The sequence below is a fragment of the Nilaparvata lugens genome, chromosome X (assembly GCF_014356525.2).
Source record: "Nilaparvata lugens isolate BPH chromosome X, ASM1435652v1, whole genome shotgun sequence".
Lineage (NCBI taxonomy): Eukaryota > Metazoa > Arthropoda > Insecta > Hemiptera > Delphacidae > Nilaparvata > Nilaparvata lugens.
In genome coordinates this window covers 58,404,412-58,428,041 of record NC_052518.1, presented here as the reverse complement: position 1 = coordinate 58,428,041, position 23,630 = coordinate 58,404,412, and the positions used below count along the sequence as shown (strand labels likewise).

The 23,630-nt window shown below is 35.2% G+C and overlaps 1 protein-coding gene and 1 pseudogene across 6 annotated transcripts in view; one reads left to right on the top strand and one right to left on the bottom strand.

Moving 5' to 3' along the window:
• Positions 1-23,630, top strand: part of LOC111059120 (transcription factor TFIIIB component B'' homolog) — a 149,788-nt gene that overhangs the window by 76,163 nt on the left and 49,995 nt on the right. For all 6 annotated transcript variants that reach the window (XM_039443373.1, XM_039443375.1, XM_039443374.1 and 3 more), the window contains exons 3-4: positions 6,462-6,626; positions 19,734-19,866. In XM_039443373.1, the coding sequence (XP_039299307.1) occupies positions 6,462-6,626; positions 19,734-19,866 (298 nt within the window). The remainder of the gene's footprint in view (positions 1-6,461; positions 6,627-19,733; positions 19,867-23,630) is intronic.
• LOC120355095 lies at positions 15,513-15,643 on the bottom strand (annotated as a pseudogene).

Genomic DNA, 23,630 nt, shown 5'->3' with positions numbered 1-23,630 from the left:
TACCCTATTGACAGCCCTAGTTAGACTTCCCTTCGCAATCTGTACCTCCATCACTCTCACAATTCCATCCTGTCCAGGGAATAGCTTCGTTATTCGACCAAGCCTCCAGTGGAGAGGGAGTAGGTTACTTCCCTTTAAGAGAGCTATACGTCCAATGTTAACCTTACTATGTTTTCTGTACCATTTTTTTCGGGTTTGCAAACTAGATACATACTCCAATTGCCAACGTTTCCAGAATGAGGATACAATTCTTTTGAGTAAACTCCATCGATTTCTCAAGTTCACTGATTGAATTGATTCCTCTGAGTCTTTACTCTGTGTTGCTAGAGTAATTTTTCTTGCTTCCAATTCAATCTGTTTGGAATTTTCAGCATCATTACCGTTGGTTTGGTGTCCAGCACTCCAGTGGTTTGTCTAACCAATCAGAACCATTCCACCACGGAGAATTACCAATTAATTCATTGAGCAATAGTACTCGACTAGCACAATCAGCTGGATTACACTCGGTTGACACATATCTGAATTGCTCTGTAGACAGGTGTTCCTGTACTTAACTTACACGATTTGCCACAAACCTAGCCCAACGATGAGGTGAAGACCGAATCCAACTCACTGCCACAGTTGAATAAGTCCAAGCTGCAATATAATCTATGTTTATAATTTTTGAAAGCACTTCTTGAACTTCATGTAATAATCTAGCTACTAGGACAACCACACAAAGCTCCCATTTCTTCACTACCTCCACGGATGCTATATCATCCCAGTCACATCTCGATTGCCATAGATATTGAATTATACTCTTGAAGGTAAGCATGAAAGTTGTCAAATATCCTAATGGATCAAAAATTTGTGCTAAAGTTGATAAAACATTTCGTTTTGTAGCTAGACTGGATGGAACCTTCACCCTGTAGAAGAGGTAGTAACCAATTGGATTCGACTGAAAGCCAAGAATTTTAATGGTTTTATCAGCCTCCAAAGTGAAATCTTTTGCATCAATAGCGCAATGCTCTGGAGGGAGATTTGATAGAATGGTAGAATGATTGCTGGCCCACTTTAGCAATTCAAATTTCCCTTTGCTTAACAATTCAGTAAGCTGCAGTTGCTTGGTTGCTTCCATTGATGAGACTGATGTAACTATATCATCCATGTAAGTAGAAAACCGTAAGGCTTCAGAAGCCGCAGGGAACATTTTTTCTTCATCTACAATAAACTGATGTGTAGTACAAATGGCAAGAAATGGCGATGATGATACACCATATGACATAGTTGTTAGAGTATACTCTTTCATTTCTTCTCCCTTTTCGGATTTTATCCATTTTATTTCAACATTATCCTGTCTATCATCATCTAACTCTTCCAAATTTCGTTTCTCCCTTTCAAAAACATCTCCTCCAATTTCCTTTTTCGGTATGGGTCTTCCCATTGGTTTGATTTCATGTGGACTATGAATCACTTTTAACTCTTTCCTTAAATTACCGTTGATCGGTAAATAACTGTTGAAGGCTATACCTTGTTTACCTGGAACTTCTTCTAAATTATTTCCCAATTCTTCTTCTCAAATCATGGAATCATTTTCTCCGACATTAGTTTTACCTCCAAGATATCCCAATATCTCCCTCTTATTTGTTTCCTTGGATGGTAATTCTACAATGTATCTACCAGTATTCAAATGACAAACAGTTGATTTGTATATCTCCTCACAAGCCATTTCACTTTCCAATAATTTTTTTGTCCTCGGTGGCTCTTCTATGACCCAAAATCGCTTCACCAACTCTTCTGAATTAGCATTGGAATACATGCACAGATTATTTGAGATAGTAGAACTCTCCTCTGATACCTTACCCATCAGGCAGTAGCCCCATACAGTTTCTAGGGCAGATGGTGTACCCGCTGGACCAATCACCTTTCTTCCAGTCAGAATGAAGGGGAAATATTCAGCACCCAATAAAATATCAACCTCCTCTGAAAGGAAAAATTCAGAATCTGCTAGCTCCAGTCCTTCAATATGTGCCCAGTAAGCATTTTTTATCTGATTTGTAGCTGCTATTTTGTTGACTCCCGACGCGTGTAATTTTTAATGAAGGGGAGTTCGGTATTTCAAATTCACAGTTAGTAATTTCATCTGTCACTTCGAGTTTAGTATCATATAATCCATAGATTGACAAACTATGTGTTTTCTGTACCACTAAACCCAGTTTTTTCATGCATTGCCTTGTAATGAATGACTCGGTGCTTGCACTATCTAATAATACTTTGACCTTATGATAATTGCCTTGGTTACCTCAAACTCCCAATTTAACAGTTGGTAACAATACTAAGGAACTATTTACATTCGAAAATACTTTCTTAGCTGAGTCAGTAACAAATGTTTGATGGCTTTGATCAGCGACATCGTGCACATCTACCCTGCTCATTTGTTTATTACCGGCCAATGTGTTGGTGTTTTCAACAGGTGGCTGTCTCGGCTCTAAATGGAGGAGTGAATGATGATGCAAATTACAGTGACTGCACGGCTTCCTTCTTCTACAATCTCTAATAAAGTGCCCTGCCCATAAACAGCATATACATAGTTTCCATTCTTTTACACGTTTTAATCTATCAGATGGTTCGAGATTCAAGAACACTTCACAATTTTCCAGTTCATGAGAATTATTAGATTCAATACATTTCAGCTTGTCCAATTTCGCTTTAACTAGCTGAAGCTTTGTAATTTTCCATAGTTGGTTTTGATTTCCCAAACTGCTTACGTGAGGAGGCGTCTGACGATGTAGATGACCCCAATAAATCAGTGGATTTAGTAGCCTCCAAAATAACAGCTTCATCATACAAAAATATTTGGAAGTTTTTCAAATCGGATACTGTTCCATTTCTTAGCAGTCTCTGCCACCTCTCTCTCAATCCTTCAGTCAGTTTTTTATGTAAGACAAATAATAATGGAATCGACCAGTCATTAACTGAATGACCAATTGGTTTTAGTGCTGCAATATACTCAGCTAAATGAGTGATGAATTTTCGTAGCGAGTCTGGTTGCTTATTAACTGCTGGCATATCAAAAATTGCTTGCAAGTATGCATCAGTCAGCTTGTAAGAGTCATTGTAGCGATTCAATAATAATTTCCATGCCTCAGCATAATGATCACTTGTCAATGGGACTACAAAAATGACTGACAGTACATCGCCTCTCAGTACAGACCGAAGATACATATGTTTTTGTATGTCAGCAATTTGACCATTATTATGAACCGTGGCTTCAAATAAATCTTTAAATTGACTCCAAATTTCCAAATCGCCGTCAAAAGTCATTAAAGGAAGCTTAGGTAGGGCTACTGACGAGATATTTCCAGTTGTAGGTGAAGAAGCTACATTGGAAGAACTAATATTCAAATTTGTTTGAGTGGATGGTAAGGTTTCGAGAATAGCCTTGACATTGAAAAAAAAAACTCATCAAATTGGCTCATCAAATTTTCAAGTTCATTTGTCTCCAATCGAGGATTTTGTTTGTTATAGTAGCTCTGCATCTTATCTATTATATCATTGAACTCCACCTGGTGGTGATCGATATGCTCACCCATAACTTTCAATAAATTCTTCATTTTTTTATTTTTCGGATCTTTTTCGACAACTTCGGCAATTCCATTAATCCGTTTTATTTTACGAATTAATGCATATCTTTGAAACGTCAAATCTTCAATAACACCCATAGTGAGGCGATAACAGTGAGCGCTCGTCGAGAGAGAGAGTGAGACAAAGAACCAAACAAGAATAAGAGGGAAAACATGAGAGCAGGCGACACAATGAAGTAGTGTAATGAACAATGGCTAGCTTATCTAATCATACAAGCCAAGCCAGCATTTCAACTTATGCTTGGTAGAAATGATCGGCTACAAGGCTAATAATACCATATCGATACTCTTGGAACAAACAATATCTGCTATTAATAACGAAGTAACGACAATAATCAATGCAAATAACTGCAAGTATCATTTAAAAAAGTAACAGTTCCAGTTACTTTTACAGCTAGACAACGTATAAGTCTTTCTCTACTTATCGACACGAACTTGCCAGTCCAGCCTTGTGGCACCAATGCAACAATAAAGCTACGACACAATTATTTACGAAAATATTACTTGTTCTACTCAATTTCCAACTTAAATTCAGCCCAAATTTCTTAAGAATACCACAAATAAAGCGTATATTCATCTACGACGACAAAAACAAGCCATATTCACAGAAAAACCAAGAATAAAATAGGCATAAAAAACGACAAACCTATTAGACGATATTTCAAACTTATGTCCTATTCAAATTTGATTAACAAATCAATCCCGGACGGTTGGACCAATGTTTATTCGACAGAGGCTGGCTCAAACAGCTGTATCAATTACATCGAGAACTTTTTGGGGTTGTCTGGCGTCGGGTAGCAAGTTGAACAATTAAAATGGCTAAGTGCACAATAACATAGGCCTACCTTCATGTCCAAATCCTCCTTGCTTCCAGGTTCCCGAGTCCAGATCACGATATGAGACGAGACGACACTTGTAATAAATCACAATAAATAATCAATAGATCACTTTGCAAAAATCAATATTACGAGAAGTGAGCTGTTCGATTGGCTGTCAATCAGCAACTGGCCGGCGATTATGCTATGCGCATCACCATATAATTGCCCCCTTCACCACACAACGCCAGACAATAAAGGGGAACATTCATATAACGTCCGAACACTATCTCCATTATGTAGTGCTCCAGTTAGTAGTGAATCAGTTGTGTTATAAATCTTCAAATTTATTTCTCTTAGTTTCCTAATGCTCTGTCTTCTTTTAATTTGTGATTTACTTTTTAGTTTGTTATTTTGTCATATCGTTAGTAATGATTGGGATGTGACCTAGTTTTCCGTAGTGTTGTTATTCAGTTATGTTGTTTATAATAAGCTCTATTTTTCTTTTTTTTTTTACATGTTTATGATACCATGTTCAATCTCACTGCCGGTGCATAAGTTGTTCCTTGCTGGTAGTGCCATATTGTAATTGAGAATATTAATTTTGTATATAATTTTCATGGCAAATAAATAAATTTGAATTTGAGTTTATTGTCAGAACATTTACAAAAATATATCTCTTTGCCAAGTTATTAAACCTAGAGACCATTTCTCTCCAGGCAAGCCTTTATCCTTATCTATTGTAAAATTCATTCTTAAGATTCCATCCTCACCTGAATTTTTGATCGATAATAATATACAATAAGTAAGTTACCATAACTAATTTCATTTTTATAACAATACAGTATATACAGTAATGTTCTAGTGCCGGTACGCCGTACCGGTACCTGTCAAGACAAATTTTTTATCTACAACTGCTTGTGAAACACTTCTTTACGTACTAAAAACTCATTGTAAAATAGCTGTTTTCAGTGTGAGGAACCTATAATATATTTACGCTCACTGCACAGTAGCAGTGGACACAACAGGCGTTTGATATTAAGTAGCCTACATTATTTCAGGATTATTAAAATTACAAAATTGTTCATAACTTCAGCAATAGCAACTATTACAGTATTTATTGAAACTAATGTCATTTAGGCCTATCTAGAATAATAATAATACTCAGCTGATTGATCGATCACTGGTTCAAGTCATCAACAGTACAGCCATCCTTGACGGCAGTGTTATATGCGAGTCAGTCATACGTATACTGTTCTTTTGCATTGAAGGGCAAATTCTGCAGTTGTAGAAGGAATATTGCATGTAATTCAAATTTGAATCTTCTTTACACTATTCCGCTACGCGTCACGTGCTAACTATTTTGCTAGAGTAATAAAGTAGCGCTTCATGTTCTTGATACATAAATAGCTATTAGAATACAACAAATATTTTGGAATTTTTGGTGTGCCACACTTTCTCTTCTAGGAGAGCTCCAAATTACCTTTAAAACATCCTTTTGAAGGCAAAATTTAATATGTTTTCTCGGAGGCGTACCTATTTTTTAAAAAATGTTGCAATTTCAGGTGAGCCATTCTTTCTCTTCTATGTGAGCTCCCAAATACCTTCAAACACCCTTTTAAAGGGAAAATTAAAAAAGTTTTCCTGGAGGCGCACCCCCCTTTTGAATTCTCCTCAAAGCCGGAACCTAAATTGTTACAAAAATAGCACTGAGTATTAACATAACTAATTTCGCTTTTACAACTACTGTACTCGGATGTTTTTGTGTAGTTTTCCAGTTAGAATATTCATGCAAAAGTATTGACAGTCACTGTCATTGAATGGCAAAAACATTGAATGCATCAAACAATGGTGGTGCCATCTCTTGACTTTTCAGAATTGCTTGGATTTGATTGCTAGAAAACGTTTAGAATATAGGGTGGCAAATCTGAACTAGAGAAGTGGCACATTACGCTGAGAGTTCAAAATATTAATTGCCTGTATGAATAAAACTACAAGTAATGTCAATATTTTTTCTTCACAGGAATAACAAGGAAAAGAAACCACAGGCAGAAGGAGCATTCAGGCAAATGATTAATGCAACCAGAAAGGAACTCAATGAAAAGTTGAAGGATGGTAATCTTGATAAGTCAAAGCTTATAATGCGTGATTTGATATTCTATAACCCATCTTCAAACCCAATGCCTGTGTAAGTACAATTATTAGTAATTTCACTTTCATTTATGCAGGCCTAGTCAGCTTTTGGGTAATCAGTGGATTATTTTATACGAATATTCCAGCAAAAGATCAAAGTTGTTGGTTATCCCTCTGTTTCCACTAATATTATTACTATTGTATTTTGATAACTTTAAAGTGAAAAAACACTCACATTCTTTTGGTGCTGCGACGACCGTTTTGTGCTGGTGTTGCACATTCTCAAGAAAATGAAATACAGAACCAAGAACTCAATCAAGAAGCCCTTGTCTCCACACAACACCCCTCAGCAGCAATACAATAGACCAGGAGTTTATAAACTAAATTGTAAAGATCGCAGCATATTTTACATAGGAAAATCAGCCAGAAATTTCAATATAAGATTTAAAGAACACACAAGAACATTACCCGTCCTTCCTTACATTCCACCTTTGCAAAACACATTATGTCCACTGACCACACACACACCCTGACAGCCAAACAATATTCTAAAAGACCAAATAAACTTTTCCCTTGAAATACTCCACTACTCCCACAAAAACAGAAAATTATATATCTGGGACAGTTCGAAATATGCACGTACACCAAACAACAGCCAAACAATATTCTAAAAGACCAAATAAACTTTTCCTCCCACACCCTGTTTGACAAACTCATTTTAATCCTTCTCCATTAACCGCCAAAACTCCCCTCCACCCCACTCTGACTAAAAGTATGTACCCACCCTCATAACCTTAGCTACTTCAGTTTCTGTTTGGCTTGAGAATATGCAACACCAGCACGAAACGGTCGTCGCCACACCAAAAGAATGCGAGTGTTTTTTGACTTTGAAGATATCAACAAAAAATAGTAATAAAAGATCAAGTCTACATTCATAACTATCAATTTCAATAAATTCTCGTTTCCCGGTAAAGTTTTGAATTATCCATTTTCAAGAATGGATTTTGATATTTTTAATTTTCTCAGTTTTTATGCAGATACAATGAAAGTTTCATAACCAAATTGCATCACTTCTTCATATTGCTCAATAATTGAATAAATTAATAAATTATCCAGTTCATACTTTGACAGGATCATTGAACTGTTAAATAATAGTAGGGCTATAAGAGTACGTAAAAATATATCTTATACATATCTTCATTTATTGTATATATCTTCTTAAATGAAGAAAGCTGATTGTTGTATTGTTTAAGACACTATGAAGATATTTATTCAATCATACATACTTGAGTACAACAGCCGGAGGCAATATAGCAGCACGCAGCAATCTTGATATTATGATATATAAAACAAACCGCAATGCAGCATTAAAAACTCATTTGAATTAACTGAAAAGCTAGCCAAGCTGAATTTCCCACCAAATTCCACCATAGTCTCATTTGATGTCAAGAATTTATTCACCAGTGTCCCAGTACATGAAAGCATAGAACAAACCAAGCTCATTTTAGAAAACTCATCTCTCATCACAAATCAGATCCAAGAAATGGTGACTCTTTTGAAAATATGTACAAACCAAAATTTATTCAAATTCAATAGCCAAATTTACCAACAAACACATGGACTAGCCATGGGCTCACCACTTTCACCTCTGTTAGCTGAAATATTTATGGACAGTTTTGAAAAAATAATCTTCAACTCTTCACGGTTCAAAAATCAAATAGGATACTGGTTCCGGTATGTGGATGACATCCTTTGTCTATGGAATGGTTCAAACAGACAGTTAGATCTATTCCACAACTTCATAAACAGCATTCACAAAAACATCCAGTTCACAAAAGAAGTTGGGATCAACAACACAATCAACTTCCTGGACCTGACCATCTCTCACCATGAAGGAAAACATAAATTTGCCATCTTCAGGAAGCCAACCAGCACGGACACAGTCATGCCAAATTTCTCTTGCCATCCACAAGCCCACAAATCAGCAGCCTTCCACTCCATGCTGGACAGATTAACACTTATTCCATTGGAGGAAGAGGAATTCAACAGAGAACTGGACACAATACTCAGAATTGCACATAAAAATGGCTACAATAACAGGTTTGTAATGAAAATGTTGAAAAAGAAGAAGGACAAACAGATAATGGAAAAAGTTTACACCACACCAAATTCACAGGAAGACATTAACTGGATTTCAATACCTTATTTAGGAGTAGTGTCAGAGAAATTAGGTAAACTTCTTAAGAAAAATGGTCTCCGAGTAGCCTTCAAAACATCTCTCATCTTAAATAAACTTTTAAGTGCATCAAAAGACAAAATAGAAAAATGGGAAAGAAGTGGTGTCTACATGTTGAAGTGTGGGGAGTGCAATGCCAAATACATTGGTCAGACTGGGAGAAAATTTAGTGTTAGAATCTCAGAACACAAATCAGCATGGAAGAATGGTAAAGACACCTCAAAATTTGCAGACCATCTGATTGAGACAGGACACGGATTCAATAGTAACCAAGATTATTATTATTAGCGTATGGCTTTTAATGGTGGGGAGACCCAAGGGTAGTTCCACCTCGCCGTATATAGTCCAAAGTTCCCCAATGGGAAACCGGACACTAAGGTTATAGTCAGCACAATACTTTAAATTTACACTTTTCACTTCGTAATTAAGTTCATTTTGATGTTAAAAGTCCAAACATATACAAAACCCAAACAAAACACTAAGCCATATTTGGAAAATATTAAATTTAGACTATAAATTTAGAGCCGAAAATGTTAATCTCCTACACATATCTGAAAAAGGAAGACTTTTAAATGTATTGGAAGCTATAGATATTCAGAAAATTGTTGAATGCGCAAACACCACAAGCCTTAATGAACAGTTAGAATTTGTCAACTGCTACATCAGTAAAATGATTACAAAAAGTAAACACCAGAGTCATCACCCTCAAACAGCCTAAGATGAAGAAATGAAGAAACTACAAATATTATCAATCTAATCACCTACAACAATTAACAGGTCTTCTTTATACATAATATGAGATGTACACTTAATTCTAACCAGTTTTCAATTTTCATTTTTCTAACAGTCTTTAACAGTATCTAAGTCAACTTATCCTTATAATTACCCTTTTCTTTTTTAAATTAAGATATTTAGGATACCTTGTTTAGTTTTAGTTCAACCTACCAAGAGGCTACCAATTCTCTCTATTCAATTTTATTTGAGTTTTTGATTTCAACTTAGAGCCTAGATTTATTTATTATTCAATGTAACATTTTCATAATTTATTCAAACTCCCATAATATAGGTTATGTTTAGCATCTTCTTTTAAATGACAAAAAACCACTGGTCACCCTTGTCAGCTGGTCCCCAACTCAGACTAAGTTTATAGATTAATTTCATAGATTATATTATATTCAATTAATTTATATATTTATACATATTTTGTACATTCTTTGTAATAAAATAAATAAATAAATAAATTTTTTTATTAACTCAAGAATTTGGTTCAAACATTGTCAATAAAAAGATTAAAAAATAATAATAGTTACATATTGTTAGACATAGAACAATATTAATCGATCAATTATTTTCAGCTACAGTCCTAAGTTATTGTTCACTTAATTTCAGTTCAGTCTTACAGTTTCAGAAACATCACATTTTTATTAAATCTCTAGTCAAGATCAACAGTTGGGTGTCACAAAACAAAGTCAACAGCTAAAATAATATTGTAAACAGACAATACAGACAGAAAACAAGAAACATACATTCAGAAAAACATCCATATCACAGTTCAAATCAAGAATCACAGCCTACATGTCAAACTCAGTTTCATTCAAGAACTCAGCAATAGAGTAGAAAGGTTTCTTCTCAAACCATCTTCGAAGTCTACACTTATATTCATTGAAAGGAGCTATTCTTACATGAAGAGGTGAACTATTATATAATTTTATACCACCCACAAGCCAGTGGTCTTGTGTCTTTTTCAGTCTACACCGAGGGACATTAATAATATGACTAGATCTTACATTGAAGCTGTGAACCATGTTCATCATAGTTTGATATGGTTTTCTTAACATGTATTAGAACAGTCAATATGTACAGGCTGTAAACAGTCAATAATTTTAATTGTATGTATAGAGGTCGACAAGATTCTCTGGGACTTTTTCCTAACATAGCTCTAAGAGCTCGCTTTTGACACAAAAGTATATTTTTTACTGAGGGAGCATGACCCCATAGTTTAAGGCCAGATTCTATGTGGCATTGAAACAGAGCCAAGTACACAGTTCTCAATTTATCCACAGGAATTGTGTCTCTAAGTTTCCGGAGAGCATAAGTGACTCTAGACAGTTTAGCACAAACACCGTCCACATGGGATTTCCAGTCCAGTCGCGCATCAAAATGGATCCCAAGAAGTTTAACAGATGATACAGGATTTGTAAGTCCACCCCTTAGACCACAGACAATACGTTGAGTCTTATTTTCATTGAGGAGCAGTCCATTTTCAGAAAACCAGACTGCTGTTTGTTGGAAGGACTCATTTTCAATCTGCTTCAACATCTGCAGATCAGCATGACTCGAGACTAGCGTAGTGTCATCAGCATAGAGTACTGTTCTGCATGGGACACTTGATGACAGGTCATTTATCATACAGAGGAAGAGAAAAGGCCCCAAGACAGATCCCTGCGGAACGTCAAATTCAACTGCCCTTGTATAAGATGTTGTGTTGCTGCAGCATACGTACTGTTGTCTACCACTTAGATATGATTCAAGTAGCCTCAGTGATTCATCCCGAATACCATATCTCCTCAATTTGGACAGTAAAATATGATGTGATAGGCAGTCAAAAGCCTTTGTTAGGTCGCACAGAGTCAGTTGAGTGAATTCACTACTTTCAAATGAAGACAAAATACACTTGACAATTTCCTCAACAGCCATTGTTGTACATTTCCCTTGTCGAAAACCAAACTGACTTTCTGATAACAGGTTATTCGTTTCAAAATAATCAACCAGTTGCAGACACAATAGATACTCAAATAATTTTGAAATAATTGGGACTATGCTAATAGGTCTGTAATTCTCAACCATGGATCTGTCACCCTTCTTGTGAACTGGAATCACTTTTGATATTTTAAGACAGTCAGGGTAGTGACCCTCCTTTATACATTGATTAAATAATATAGTTAGAGGAGAAACAATAAAACAAATTATTTTCTTCAAAATGAAATTTGAAAACCCATAAATGTCTACACTTTTTGAGTTTGAAAAAGTACTCACAGCCCTTAAAACATCATTCTCACTTACTTCACTCCATCTGAAATGACACTCAACTTGTATATTATTGTCTGGCACATCAGTAATCTGTGGAATGTTTCCAGTAATTGCTGCTACAGAGTCTAAGAAAAAGTAATTTAGAACGTTAGGGTGTAACTCTATTTCATTATAGTTGTAGGCTTTTGTTTCCTGTCTAACTAGTTTCCATACAGCCCGACATTTATTAGAAGAATTTGTTATGAGTTCACCATATGAAGATTTTTTAGCCTCAATTATTCTCCTCTTGTAAAGCTTATTCAAAGATACATAAGCTTGTCTAGCCTGTGGAGAACCAGTAGCCTTGAAGATGCTGAAGAGGAATATATTCAGACAACAGTAAATTAGAAGTTTCCAATTACTATTTCTCTTCAATAAATGTATTAAGTCAGTTATGTTGGCTAACATGTACCAATTTTAATGTTCAATGTTTACCTTAACCTTTTAGTTTTCGTCAACTTGAAAATGTGACCGGTGTGTGGTCACGAAACCATGGTCGTGTACCAAATAAAACAGTGTAGAATTCGGCAACATATTTGTGTTTTTATTCAATAATAATTTCCCTGATTGCCAATGAATTGCAACCAGAGGAGTTTATTGACAAAACTTATACATAGTTGTTATATTATACATATAAAATTGCTAATACTAAACATTGCAGTAATTGCTGCAACATTCAATTGAAATTCCATAAAATTCTTTAGATCTTCATATTTTATAATTATTTGACGTAACTGAAGTTTGATTTTCAATTTTTGTGGGTCAACTTGAAGATAAGTGAGTTGGTATCTATGATTTATCCATTCCATTGTAAATGATCTCTCTCGTGGTATTTTCATAAGTAATCAGCCGTGCATTTATATAATAATTATTGAAGAATGTATTTATATAATTTTATTTATATATTACAGCAGGCTTTTATTTGGGTTATATGTGGTGAAAGTAGACGTGCTCACTCTTACCTTACCCCCTTTTCAGAGAATCATCTATATTGCCTCTGCATCATTAATATGTATTTAAAGTTTATTCTGTTAGATATATGCGATCTAGCAGGCCTTGGACTATTGGCGAAAGCGCGGGAGTCTTTTTTTAAGGTTATGTGAGTTTTGGTGATCTGTAACTGCGTTGCGTTGATGCATTGTGTTGTGCGTTTTAGTTTTAATGAATACTATAATTTATTTATTTACAACAATATGGGAGCATACGGGACCCCAAAAATTGTTCCCCAATCAAAAAAATTACAACAATCACTTTACAAAGAAATTGAAAATCGAGAGAAAAAAAAACAAGGTAAAAACTATTTCATATTAGTGGAGAAAAAAATGTTATGAGAAACCAAATATACTGAAAACTAAATAATATACTGAATACTAGAGACTGTACTATATACTGGAAACCATTTACAATATGAGAAAATAATAGGAGAGGAATCAAGAAATTACAAATAACATTCCAAGAATTATGTGAATTATATGCTGAGAATAAATTAAGAATGAGGTGAGTGATAACAGAGCTAAGAATGAAAGGAAGTCAACTACTAAATATGGTACTCTATGTACGTTTATGAGGTCTAGCGTGGGAAGAATAGGTGTCACATTGGGCGAAGCTGCTTACATGCCTTCTTGAACTGACTGGGATTCATAGGAAAAAGGTCTAGGTGAAAACTATGGTAATTATAAAGATTCATCATGCGGTTGATTGGAGAATTGAAGTGACTATTGGAGTTGCATTGGGGAGGAAGAAATCTGAAGCCGGAACGCCATGAAACTGAAGACACATATATATTCAGCAATGAAAGGAGGTTGGTTGATTGAACACTGTTGTTCAATATATTACGAGATAGGAACAAAAGCAATTTACAGCTCCTAGATGCTTCCAGGGATTGAATATCAAATATGGCTCTTAGGTTAGCTGTGGGAAAATTGAAAGGACAGAACATTTTGAAACGCTTGAAATATACAAACCTTAGAAATTTACTTTGTGTTCTTTCTAATTCCAGCTTATGAGGGGCGAGATATGGATGCCATACTTCAGAGCAGTAGTTCTGATAAATGTCTTATATAATAGGATAAGAATATTGTGATTATCAAATTGAGAGCAGGTTCTCCGAATGAATCCAATCTGTTGACATGCTCTGGAACATAAACTTCTCACATGATGATTGAAATTGAGCTCAGGATCAAAAATTACACTAAGGTCTTTAAAATGATCCACTCTCTTAATTATTTGGTTATTGATTCTATAGATGGGAATTTGCGGATCTCTTTGTCTTGTGAAAGACAGCGTAGCACATTTACCAATATTGTCTCTTTGAGCTGATTTCTCAAGCACCAATGAAACAAACTATCTACATCATTTTGAAGCAGCTGACAATCAGTTTCAGACCTAATCACCCTGAAGATCTTCACATCATCTGCATACAGCAGAAAAGACGAATGTTTTATGACAGCCGGCAAATCGTTTATGAATATTATGAAGAGAAAAGGCCCGAAATTCGAACCCTGTGGAACGCCTGATGGGCTACTGAAAGACCTGGAATGAAGACCACCAACAGAAACAAATTGATTCCGATCAGACAGATAGGAGAGAATAAATCTAGCACTTGACAGTGAAAACCCAAAGGATGACAATTTCCGGAACAAAATTGTGTGGTTTAAAGTAACAAAAGCTTTTGATAAATCTGTATACACAGTGTCAACACGAGTACCTGCATCAAGACAAGCTGATACCTCACTCCGGAAATGCAATAAATTAGTCACTGTAGACCTGCCTGGCAAAAATCCATGCTGGCTATCATCAATCCACGGTTCTATATGATTGAATATTTTTTTATAAATACATTTTTCGAAAATCTATAGCGGTTCTATAAACAAATCAGAGCAGCACTTGATGACATACGGTGGAACTATGTCTGGACCAACAGATCCATTACCTTTCAAGCTCCGTATAGAATTAACTATATAAGTCATTGAGATAGAATTCAATTGGAAAGGGGAGTGACCAATTGTGTTATCAAAAACTCCAGCATGATTGTCGTTTCTGTTGAAAACTGATGAGAAATAATCTGCAAATGCCTCTGGAATCTCAGTTCCTGTGACAAAAGTATTATTCCATCTCATAAAATTCTCTGACCGCTTACCCTCCCGATTATTATTTATATAAATGACCAGAAGTTCCTCATGTCACCACCAATACTTGACTGAGCTGAATTCATATAAGCCTGATAAGCTTGAGAAATTTTAAGTTTCAAAGCAGATCTCAATCTTCTAAATTCCTCGTCGTGATAAGCAGAGACTCTCCTCTTTCGGGCACATTTCTCCTCCCGTTTGATGTCTTGAATTATATCCCTAGTATACCACCGAGGGTACCTGCCAATCCGATCACCAGCGGCTCTTTTAGGAACACACAGGTCAAAACATGAGTAAATTATGTTATAGAAAACTTCAGTTGCCTCATTGACTTCTGAACATGAATAGACAGCGGTCCAATAAGCGTCTCTCAGAGATTCATACAAGCGGAGAAAATCAGCTCTCTTGAAAACATATTGAAATTTGTCATTTGATTCATCTCCATGATCTGCCCTCATGTGAAGCAATGGAAAAGAAATGGAAAGCGTAGGATGATGGTTATCCTCGGGAACCAAACAGTCATCGCATCTTGAAAATTTTCGATTTTGTGGGCTCATCCTAATTTGTTCATTCCACTCCACGGAAATCTTTAGTAAAAGGCAAAAGATTTATAAAGATTTTGAAGTGGAACCATAACAAAAGTATGGGAATGAATTGCTGTATCTTCAAAGACAAATCCTTTCTGGATTGAGGTTAGTTTGCAGTTTTTTTAAATATTACAATAAAACCAGAGGTTTTATCAAAAATCGTTACACATACGTTTCTGCACCTTGTTTCAAAGAACTTGCATACCAAATTTCATCCAAATCGGACAATAACTGTGACTGTAACTGCGGTACAAACAAACAAACAAACAGACAAAAGCCGATCGAGTCAAAACTAAGACCTCAGCTCCGCTTCGGTCAATTATCTACCAAACATTAATTTTGCCAGTGCTTACCCACGCCAGTGAGACTTGGACTCTAACAAGATCAGATGAGAACTTGATCACCATATTTGAAAGAAAGATTCTCTGCAGAATTTTTGGAGGAGTGCTGTTGGATGGAGTGTGGTGCAGAAGAAAGAATCTTGATCTGTACAACATGTATGGTCACACTGATGTGCTGGCTCTTATCCGAGTAGGTAGGCTCAGGTGGGCAGGCCATGTTGTAAGAGCTGATGAGTCATTTCCACCAAAAAAGATAATGGTTCACAACATGGAAGGTAGAAGACCTCCTGGTAGACCAAGGTTGAGGTGGATGGATGCAGTTGCCGGAGATGCAAGAGTTGTTGGGGTCAGAAATTGGAGGCGTGCTGCCATGGATAGAGTAGAATGGAGGCAAATGTTAAAGGAGGCCAAGATCCGCTTTGGATTGTCGAGGCAATGATGATGATGATGATACTGTGTTAGTAAAAAAGTATCAACTACTGAAAAACATTACCATTCTAGCCGGCTCGAACTTATGGCTATTGTTTGGACACTAAGGCTGGTTGCAGACGAACCACTATCGCATGTGGGATGTGGGAGCGATTATTTTCCATCTGTGGTACCACAAACGCAGCACATATAGAATACATTGGCAGGAATGGCAGTGGCACTGATACTTCCACATGGCGTTGCGTGCTGTAGTATGCGATTATTTTCCTTGCGATTGTCATACCACTGGCTTGAGCAATACACTTCCTCTAGCTTCTGTACCACAATCACAGTCGCTGTGACTTTGAAAACAGCTGTATGATTAAAACATCTGATAAAAACACCTGAGTATGATACAAACATTTGAAAACTGTTGCACTAATGCGCGTTTTCTTGAATGTAGTGTAAAAGTTTCTCTGCCTTAGTCGTATTGCTCTGTGGTATGTCGGTCCCACATCCCACATGCGATAGTGGTTCGTCTGCAACCGGCCTAAATCGACTACGACCATATCTATTGGGAAGGAAATTTACAATTGTGACTGATTGTCAGTCATTATTTTATATAAATTTACATAGGATAAGTAACCCTCAAATTGCGCAGTGGGTTGATCAGATTCAAGAGTATGATTTTGAAATTAAACAGTGGGAGTAAAATGGATCATGTAGATGCTCTCAGTCGTGCTCTTGTTCAGGTAGCGGAGGAACATAATCATGACATTTTATCTAAGAATGTTATATGCACAGGACTTACTAAAGAGGAACAGGTAGCAATGATGCAGCATAATGACGAGGAACTGTAGCAACTAATTGGTCTTTTTGAAAAAGAAACGACTTCCAAAGCAGAAAAATCACTAATGACAGATTTCACCTTGTTGAATGGAATTTTCTATCATAATGAAAAAGGAAAGTTGTTATTTGTGATTCCCAAGACAATGAGAAAAAGTATTGCTGTCACGTACCATGACTTGTCTGGTCATTTCGGACTAGAGCGTACTATAAGTAGTAAATAAAGGAAAATTATCCTTTAGAGTTTATCCTATAGAGTCACAAGAATGAGAAGATATATTAAACATCACATCCTATGTGTTTCCAGTGCCTGTTGGTTAAGGTACCTTCTGGTAAGAAGGCAGGACTATTGCATCCAATCACTCCTGGAAAGCGACCATTTGAGGTGATACATATTGATCATGTAGGACCATTTGTGACAAAATCGGGATATTCTTGGATCTTAGTAGTGGTGGATAACCTCACGAAATTTGTTAGATTATTTCCTGTAAAGACAACTAAAACAAAACTGGTGCTAAAATCTCTGGAATTGTTATTCAATGAGAAGGGATTACCAAATAGAATTATAAGTGATAGAGGCTCCTGCTTTACATCATATGAATTTCAAGAATTTTGCTGTAGCAAGGGAATTTCTCATTCTTTAAATTCTCCTAGGCACCCTTAGGCTAATGGCCAGGTTGAGCGAGTAAATAGGATACTGGTACCAACTATTGCTGCTTGTGTCAACAACAAAGGAAATTGGGTAAATGTATTACCAGATGTTGAAAGAAACCTCAATGGCTCCATCAATAAGACAACTGGGAAGAGCCCATTTGAATTGCTGTACGGCTATAGTCCAAAATTTCATCTTGGAGTGCTTCATGCAGCATTACAAACTACTGACAGGTATAATAATCTTGAGGAGTTGAGAGTAGCTGCACGTGACAAAATAATTGAGGAGCAGAAGAAAATAAAACTTACCTTTGACCGTAAACATTGTGTAGGTGATAGATATGATGTTGGTGAGGTGGTAGTCATGCAGAAGGCCCCAGATCACACTGGTCAACCAACCAAACTGCAGGACAAGTATAGAGTACCTTTAGTAGATGTAGATGTACTGCCAAACGACACGTACGGAATAAAATATCTGAACCCAATTGTTCTCGAGTTTATTCTAGTACAATTCATTCTACCCAATTAGAATAATGGAAAATACTTAATAAAGATGATTTTGAAGATGATGGTAGAATGCTTGAAAATTTTCTTGAAGATTGAAAAGCATTAAATTGTATAGAATGTCTAGAATGTTTTGATCATCCTATAGAATCATTTCACTTATCGTGCATATTAATTTTTTTATAGTTTTAAGCTACTATGACATAATTACTTGTACTTAATTCTTTTCTGTCTTACATAAAATTATTTGATGTGTGGAAGATTTTTCATGCATATGTTTTCTTATACAGTTATTCCATGTTTTTTTATATCCATTTATTGTATATAAATTTTGGTTATAGTACATAAATATTTATCAAATCATGATAATAACCCTTCAATGCATTACACCTGCTAACATGCTATGTGTAAGGGAGAGTATGTGCACTATGGTTCATACTGATTATGTTTTACATGTCCTAACGTTAAATATAGATCTACCTGACAGATACATTACGATATGTGTATAACTTCAACAATTATTGGCATTTGAATTGTGAATTTTTAATACAATTTTCCGAATACAATTACTGTGACAAATATTTGTGACATCAGTTCGAACATATTTGGATAATCTAGATCTTGTAAACTACTGCCAATATTTTATTTTTCTTCTTGATTGATGTTCATTTAAAATTCATTGAACTCTTATAATCATCATACTCGTTTGAGTAGAAGGTTTTGATACATTTTAAGCCAAGTAATATTGCCTGATGATGTTTGATATTGTATCATGGGCATCATACTGTTTGGTAACTGTTCCACAATTTGGATTATACAAAAATGAACTCTCATTCCTGTCATTGAACTTATTTTTTCATGATCGACCTTATTTTTATACAAATTGTTTAAATTTATGAGTATTGTTCAAATATGAGTTATTGTTATGTCTCTGTCTGTGCCTTACCTAACAAGTGTTAGGTTATCGTATTGGACTTTACAATTCGAGGTCGAATTATTTGTAGCATGGCCGAATGTTAGATATATGCGATCTAGCAGGACTTTAACTATTGACGAAAGCGCGGGAGTCTTTTTTTAAGGCTATGTGAGATTTGGTGATCTGTAATAATTGCGTTGCGTTGATGCATTGTGTTGTGCGTTTTAGTTTTAATGAATACTATAATATCAAGTGTATATTCGTTTTTAATATGTCTATATCCTGACAGTGTGATTTAATATTTCTATGTGTTCTATGTCCTGGGTTGTGTGGCAGAGAGGACCTAGAGTCCTAACTCCGCCCTTAATCTTGGCAATTATTTAATCAAATTCCTGCAATGTAAACAATGTAATGTAATTTGTTATGTAAGTAATATGTTATTGGAAAAATCTTGATTTGATTTGATAATTTTACAGCTGGGAGGAGGGCATTTCAAGTGAGGAAAGTGTTGATGATGTGGAAAAGACTCCAACTCCAACTGATTACATGCCAGTCCCTCAATTGAAAGTTGGCCCAGATGGCAAAATTATTCTTGATAGTACCAGTCTGGTTAGTATATGTTTCTTAAAAACTTGAAGCATGCGTCTGAATAAAACAAGGAAAATCCTAGTCAAGGATCGTGCATCACATTTTCCGGTCAGACCATCCACTTTTACCGGTCTGGTTTCGAGGAATAATATTTATATGATCCATGATCACATGTTTTCATTGAAAACACACTGTTGTCAATCGGAGGAAATGCTATTGAAGATGAGGTGAACTGACTGTATACACAGATTGTATGCCTGATCGACATTTAGGGTTCGATTCTCACTTGGACCAATATTCTAGTAGAGTAGAGCTCATCGATTTTCTTTCCAGCTTATCTCTCAATTGTCATTGTTTTCAGCAGCCGATATCTTTCAGAGTATGTGATATCATAACAGGGTATTGCGTTTAATTATATATTTTATCTTCGTATATGAGCAACGTTTTACTGTCAAATTAAAACAAAATGGCTCCCAAATATTTTTGTTTCATTTTAAAATTCAAAAAAAATGAAAATTCAATTTATTCACAATACAAGATACATTCACAGAGACAAAATATTCTAAAAACAAATTTGTGAATATTTTCCACATATAGACAAATCTGTGTGTAGAGAAGTGAAGAAATGCTACAATACTTGAGAGCCATAAACACAAAACTGATATTTATTTGTATTGGATACAGAAATGTATTTAACATGTGTCAAACTAAATTAAGTGGCAGCTGACATCTGTCACTACATCCTTTTTTCCGCAGGAACTAAATGTCTTCGGATCTTTCTCAGCGCTCCATCGTTTGACCTGATGTTGTAAGATCTATCAGGTAATTTTACTTCCACCGCTCCATACCTCTTCATATCAAGAATCCAAACTTTCTCCCACTGTGCTGATTCAGGCAGTGTCCTAACTGAATCTCTATTGTCGTAGTATATTTGATTGTAATTTTTCCTCTGAAGGTCTCTAATTCTGAAAACACAGATTTTCAAGAATTAAAAGCACTGATGGAGGGACGCAATTTACGTCTTACATTTTCTTACATTCTCAAGTATTGAAGCATTTCTTCAAATTAAAACAAAATGGCTTCCAAATTCAATTTATTCACAATACAAGAAATATTTACAGAGACAAAATATTCTAAAAACAAATTTGTGAATATTTTCCACATATAGACGAATCTGGGTGTGGAGAAGTGAAGAAATGCTTCAATACTTGAGAATGTAAAAAAATGTAAGACGTAAATTGCGTCCCTCCATCAGTGCTTTTAAATCTTGAAAATCTGTGTTTTCAGAATTAGAGACCTTCAGAGGAAAAATTACAATCAAATATACTACGACAATAGAAATTGAGTTAGGATATTGCCTGAATTAGCACAGGGGGAGAAAGTTTGGATTCTTGATATGAAGAGGTATGGAGCGGTGGAAGTAAAATTACCTGATAGATCTTACAACATCAGGTCAAACGATGGAGCGCTGAGAAAGATCCGAAGACATTTAGTTCCTGCGGAAAAAAGGATGTAGTGACAGATGTCAGCTGCCACTTAATTTAGTTTGACACATGTTAAATACATTTCTGTATCCAATACAAATAAATATTTCATTAATTCATTTTTTTGAATTTTAAAATGAAACAAAAATTTTTGGAAGCCGTTTTGTTTTAATTTGACAATAAAACGTTGCTCATATACGAAGATAAAATATATAATTAAACGCAATACCCTGTTATGATATCACATACTCTGAAAGATCTCGGCAGCTGAAAACAATGACAATTGAGAGATAAGCTGGAAAGAAAATCGATGAAATCTACTCTACTAGAATATTGGTACAAGTGAGAATCGAACCCTAAATGTTGATCAGGCATACAATCTGTGTATACAGTCAGTTCACCTCATCTTCAGTAGCATTTCCTCTGATTGACAACAGTGTGTTTTTTGTAACAATTCAAAGTAGCCTTTAATGAAGAAAATAATATGAAGTATAATAATAGCAAAGAAAATTCCTATCAGTAGCTAAGCAAGGTCAGAGAAGAACAATATTGGATAAAAATCTATAAATTTCAATGTAACGATTGATACATTAACAGAAAAGAAAAAGGAAAAATATCAGCAATAAATGCAGATGTGAGAGATTGCTAGATGGGAATATAATGGTGACAAAAGATTTCTCGGTACTGAGAAAGGCAAAAAAGAGATGATTAAGATTCAAGCTATTCAATCATTATGAAGCTCAATATGACGAAAAAGCGATTCAGAGACATGGTAACGGTCGTCTAACTGAAAAATTGTAATTTTCAGGCCTCAGTCAGCCTAAAGAAAAAGTTCCCATCAACCCAATCCTGTATATATGAGCATAATGATTCGGTTATATTTCTGTAAACAATAGTTATTTGTATATCTAGAGTGAAAAGTACAACTGTGGGAAAAAGTTTGAAGCCCAAGGCGAAGCCGAGTGCATCATTTTTCCTGAGGGAGAAAACGTATTTTCCGCTAGTGATGTACACAATATTTTTCCTCCATCTACATTTTTTTATAGAAACTGCAAATCAAATCATTTTAATAACTCACGTTATTGGTGACAAGGTTTTCTAAAAACATAACCTAAAATCAAAAACCTAAAAACCGGTCGTCTGATTGGCACTGTCGATTGTGCTATCTATCGGCAAAAGTTGTAACAATTATCAGCTGGGCGGCTATCAAAAATGGCTGACTCCAGATCACGCGTTTCAGATTTGAATTGCAAATGAAAAATATTTGTTGGCTGATATATTAAATAGAATAAAATATTTTAAAATATACATAAATTTTTATCGTCTACTAATATCAAGTATGTAATATCATACAAACATATATTTCATGTGTTGATCAAATTTCTGGTTGTGGTATTGAATTAAGTTGACTCAATGACAGACACCTCTATTATGCTTCCTCATCTGAGCTTAGACCTCCTAACATATTTCAAATGTAAGTTATTAAAATAGAGATGCTTCCCATGTTATTTAAATGGAGTTACTTTTATGCTCTAGGGAGTTTTTCTCTTTTTACGTCCCAAGAGCGAAAAAGTGACACTTTAGTATTATGTTTCAGGGAGTAAAGTAAGCACTTTAGACAATAGCTGGAGGAAAAATCTATTGGTATTTTGTTGATTAATTAATTACAATAGTACGGAAGTTGATGTCTGCATATAGTGAGTTTTGTGAGGTGTATGTTGTATGTTATATGGTGAATATTTGTATTGTTTGCTCGCATGTTGTAGGGAATTGTGTGAGTGGGAAATGAATTTTTATGTTCATTCAAGTACAGAAATACACTATTAATTTAAGTCTGTCTTAGAGTTGGAACCTTTAATTCGTGGAAAATTTATCTACATGAGTAAAGTCATAAATTTTTATGTTTTCAAATTTTTGGACTGAAAATTAGAATTATAATTTGAATTAGAATTATCACGGGTACCCAGTGATAAATTCACCTGCTAAATTTAATAAATGTGATGGAGTGTGTGTATTTATCAAAGATAATCTAAATTCTGATATTTTAAAAAATGATATTGCTTCCGCAAATTCTATTATCCTCGACATTCGTGTGCCACAGATCAAAGAAAACATCACACTTATAGTCGTGTATAGACCTCCATCATTATCAGCTGAACAATTTATTGAAGATATTAGCGTTTGCCTGGAGGAGTTCAAAAATAAAAAATATAATTCTGACAGGTGACATAAACATTAATCTCGAGACTCAAATATTGTGAATGAGTATTTTGGTCTATTACATATGAATGGTTTAAAATC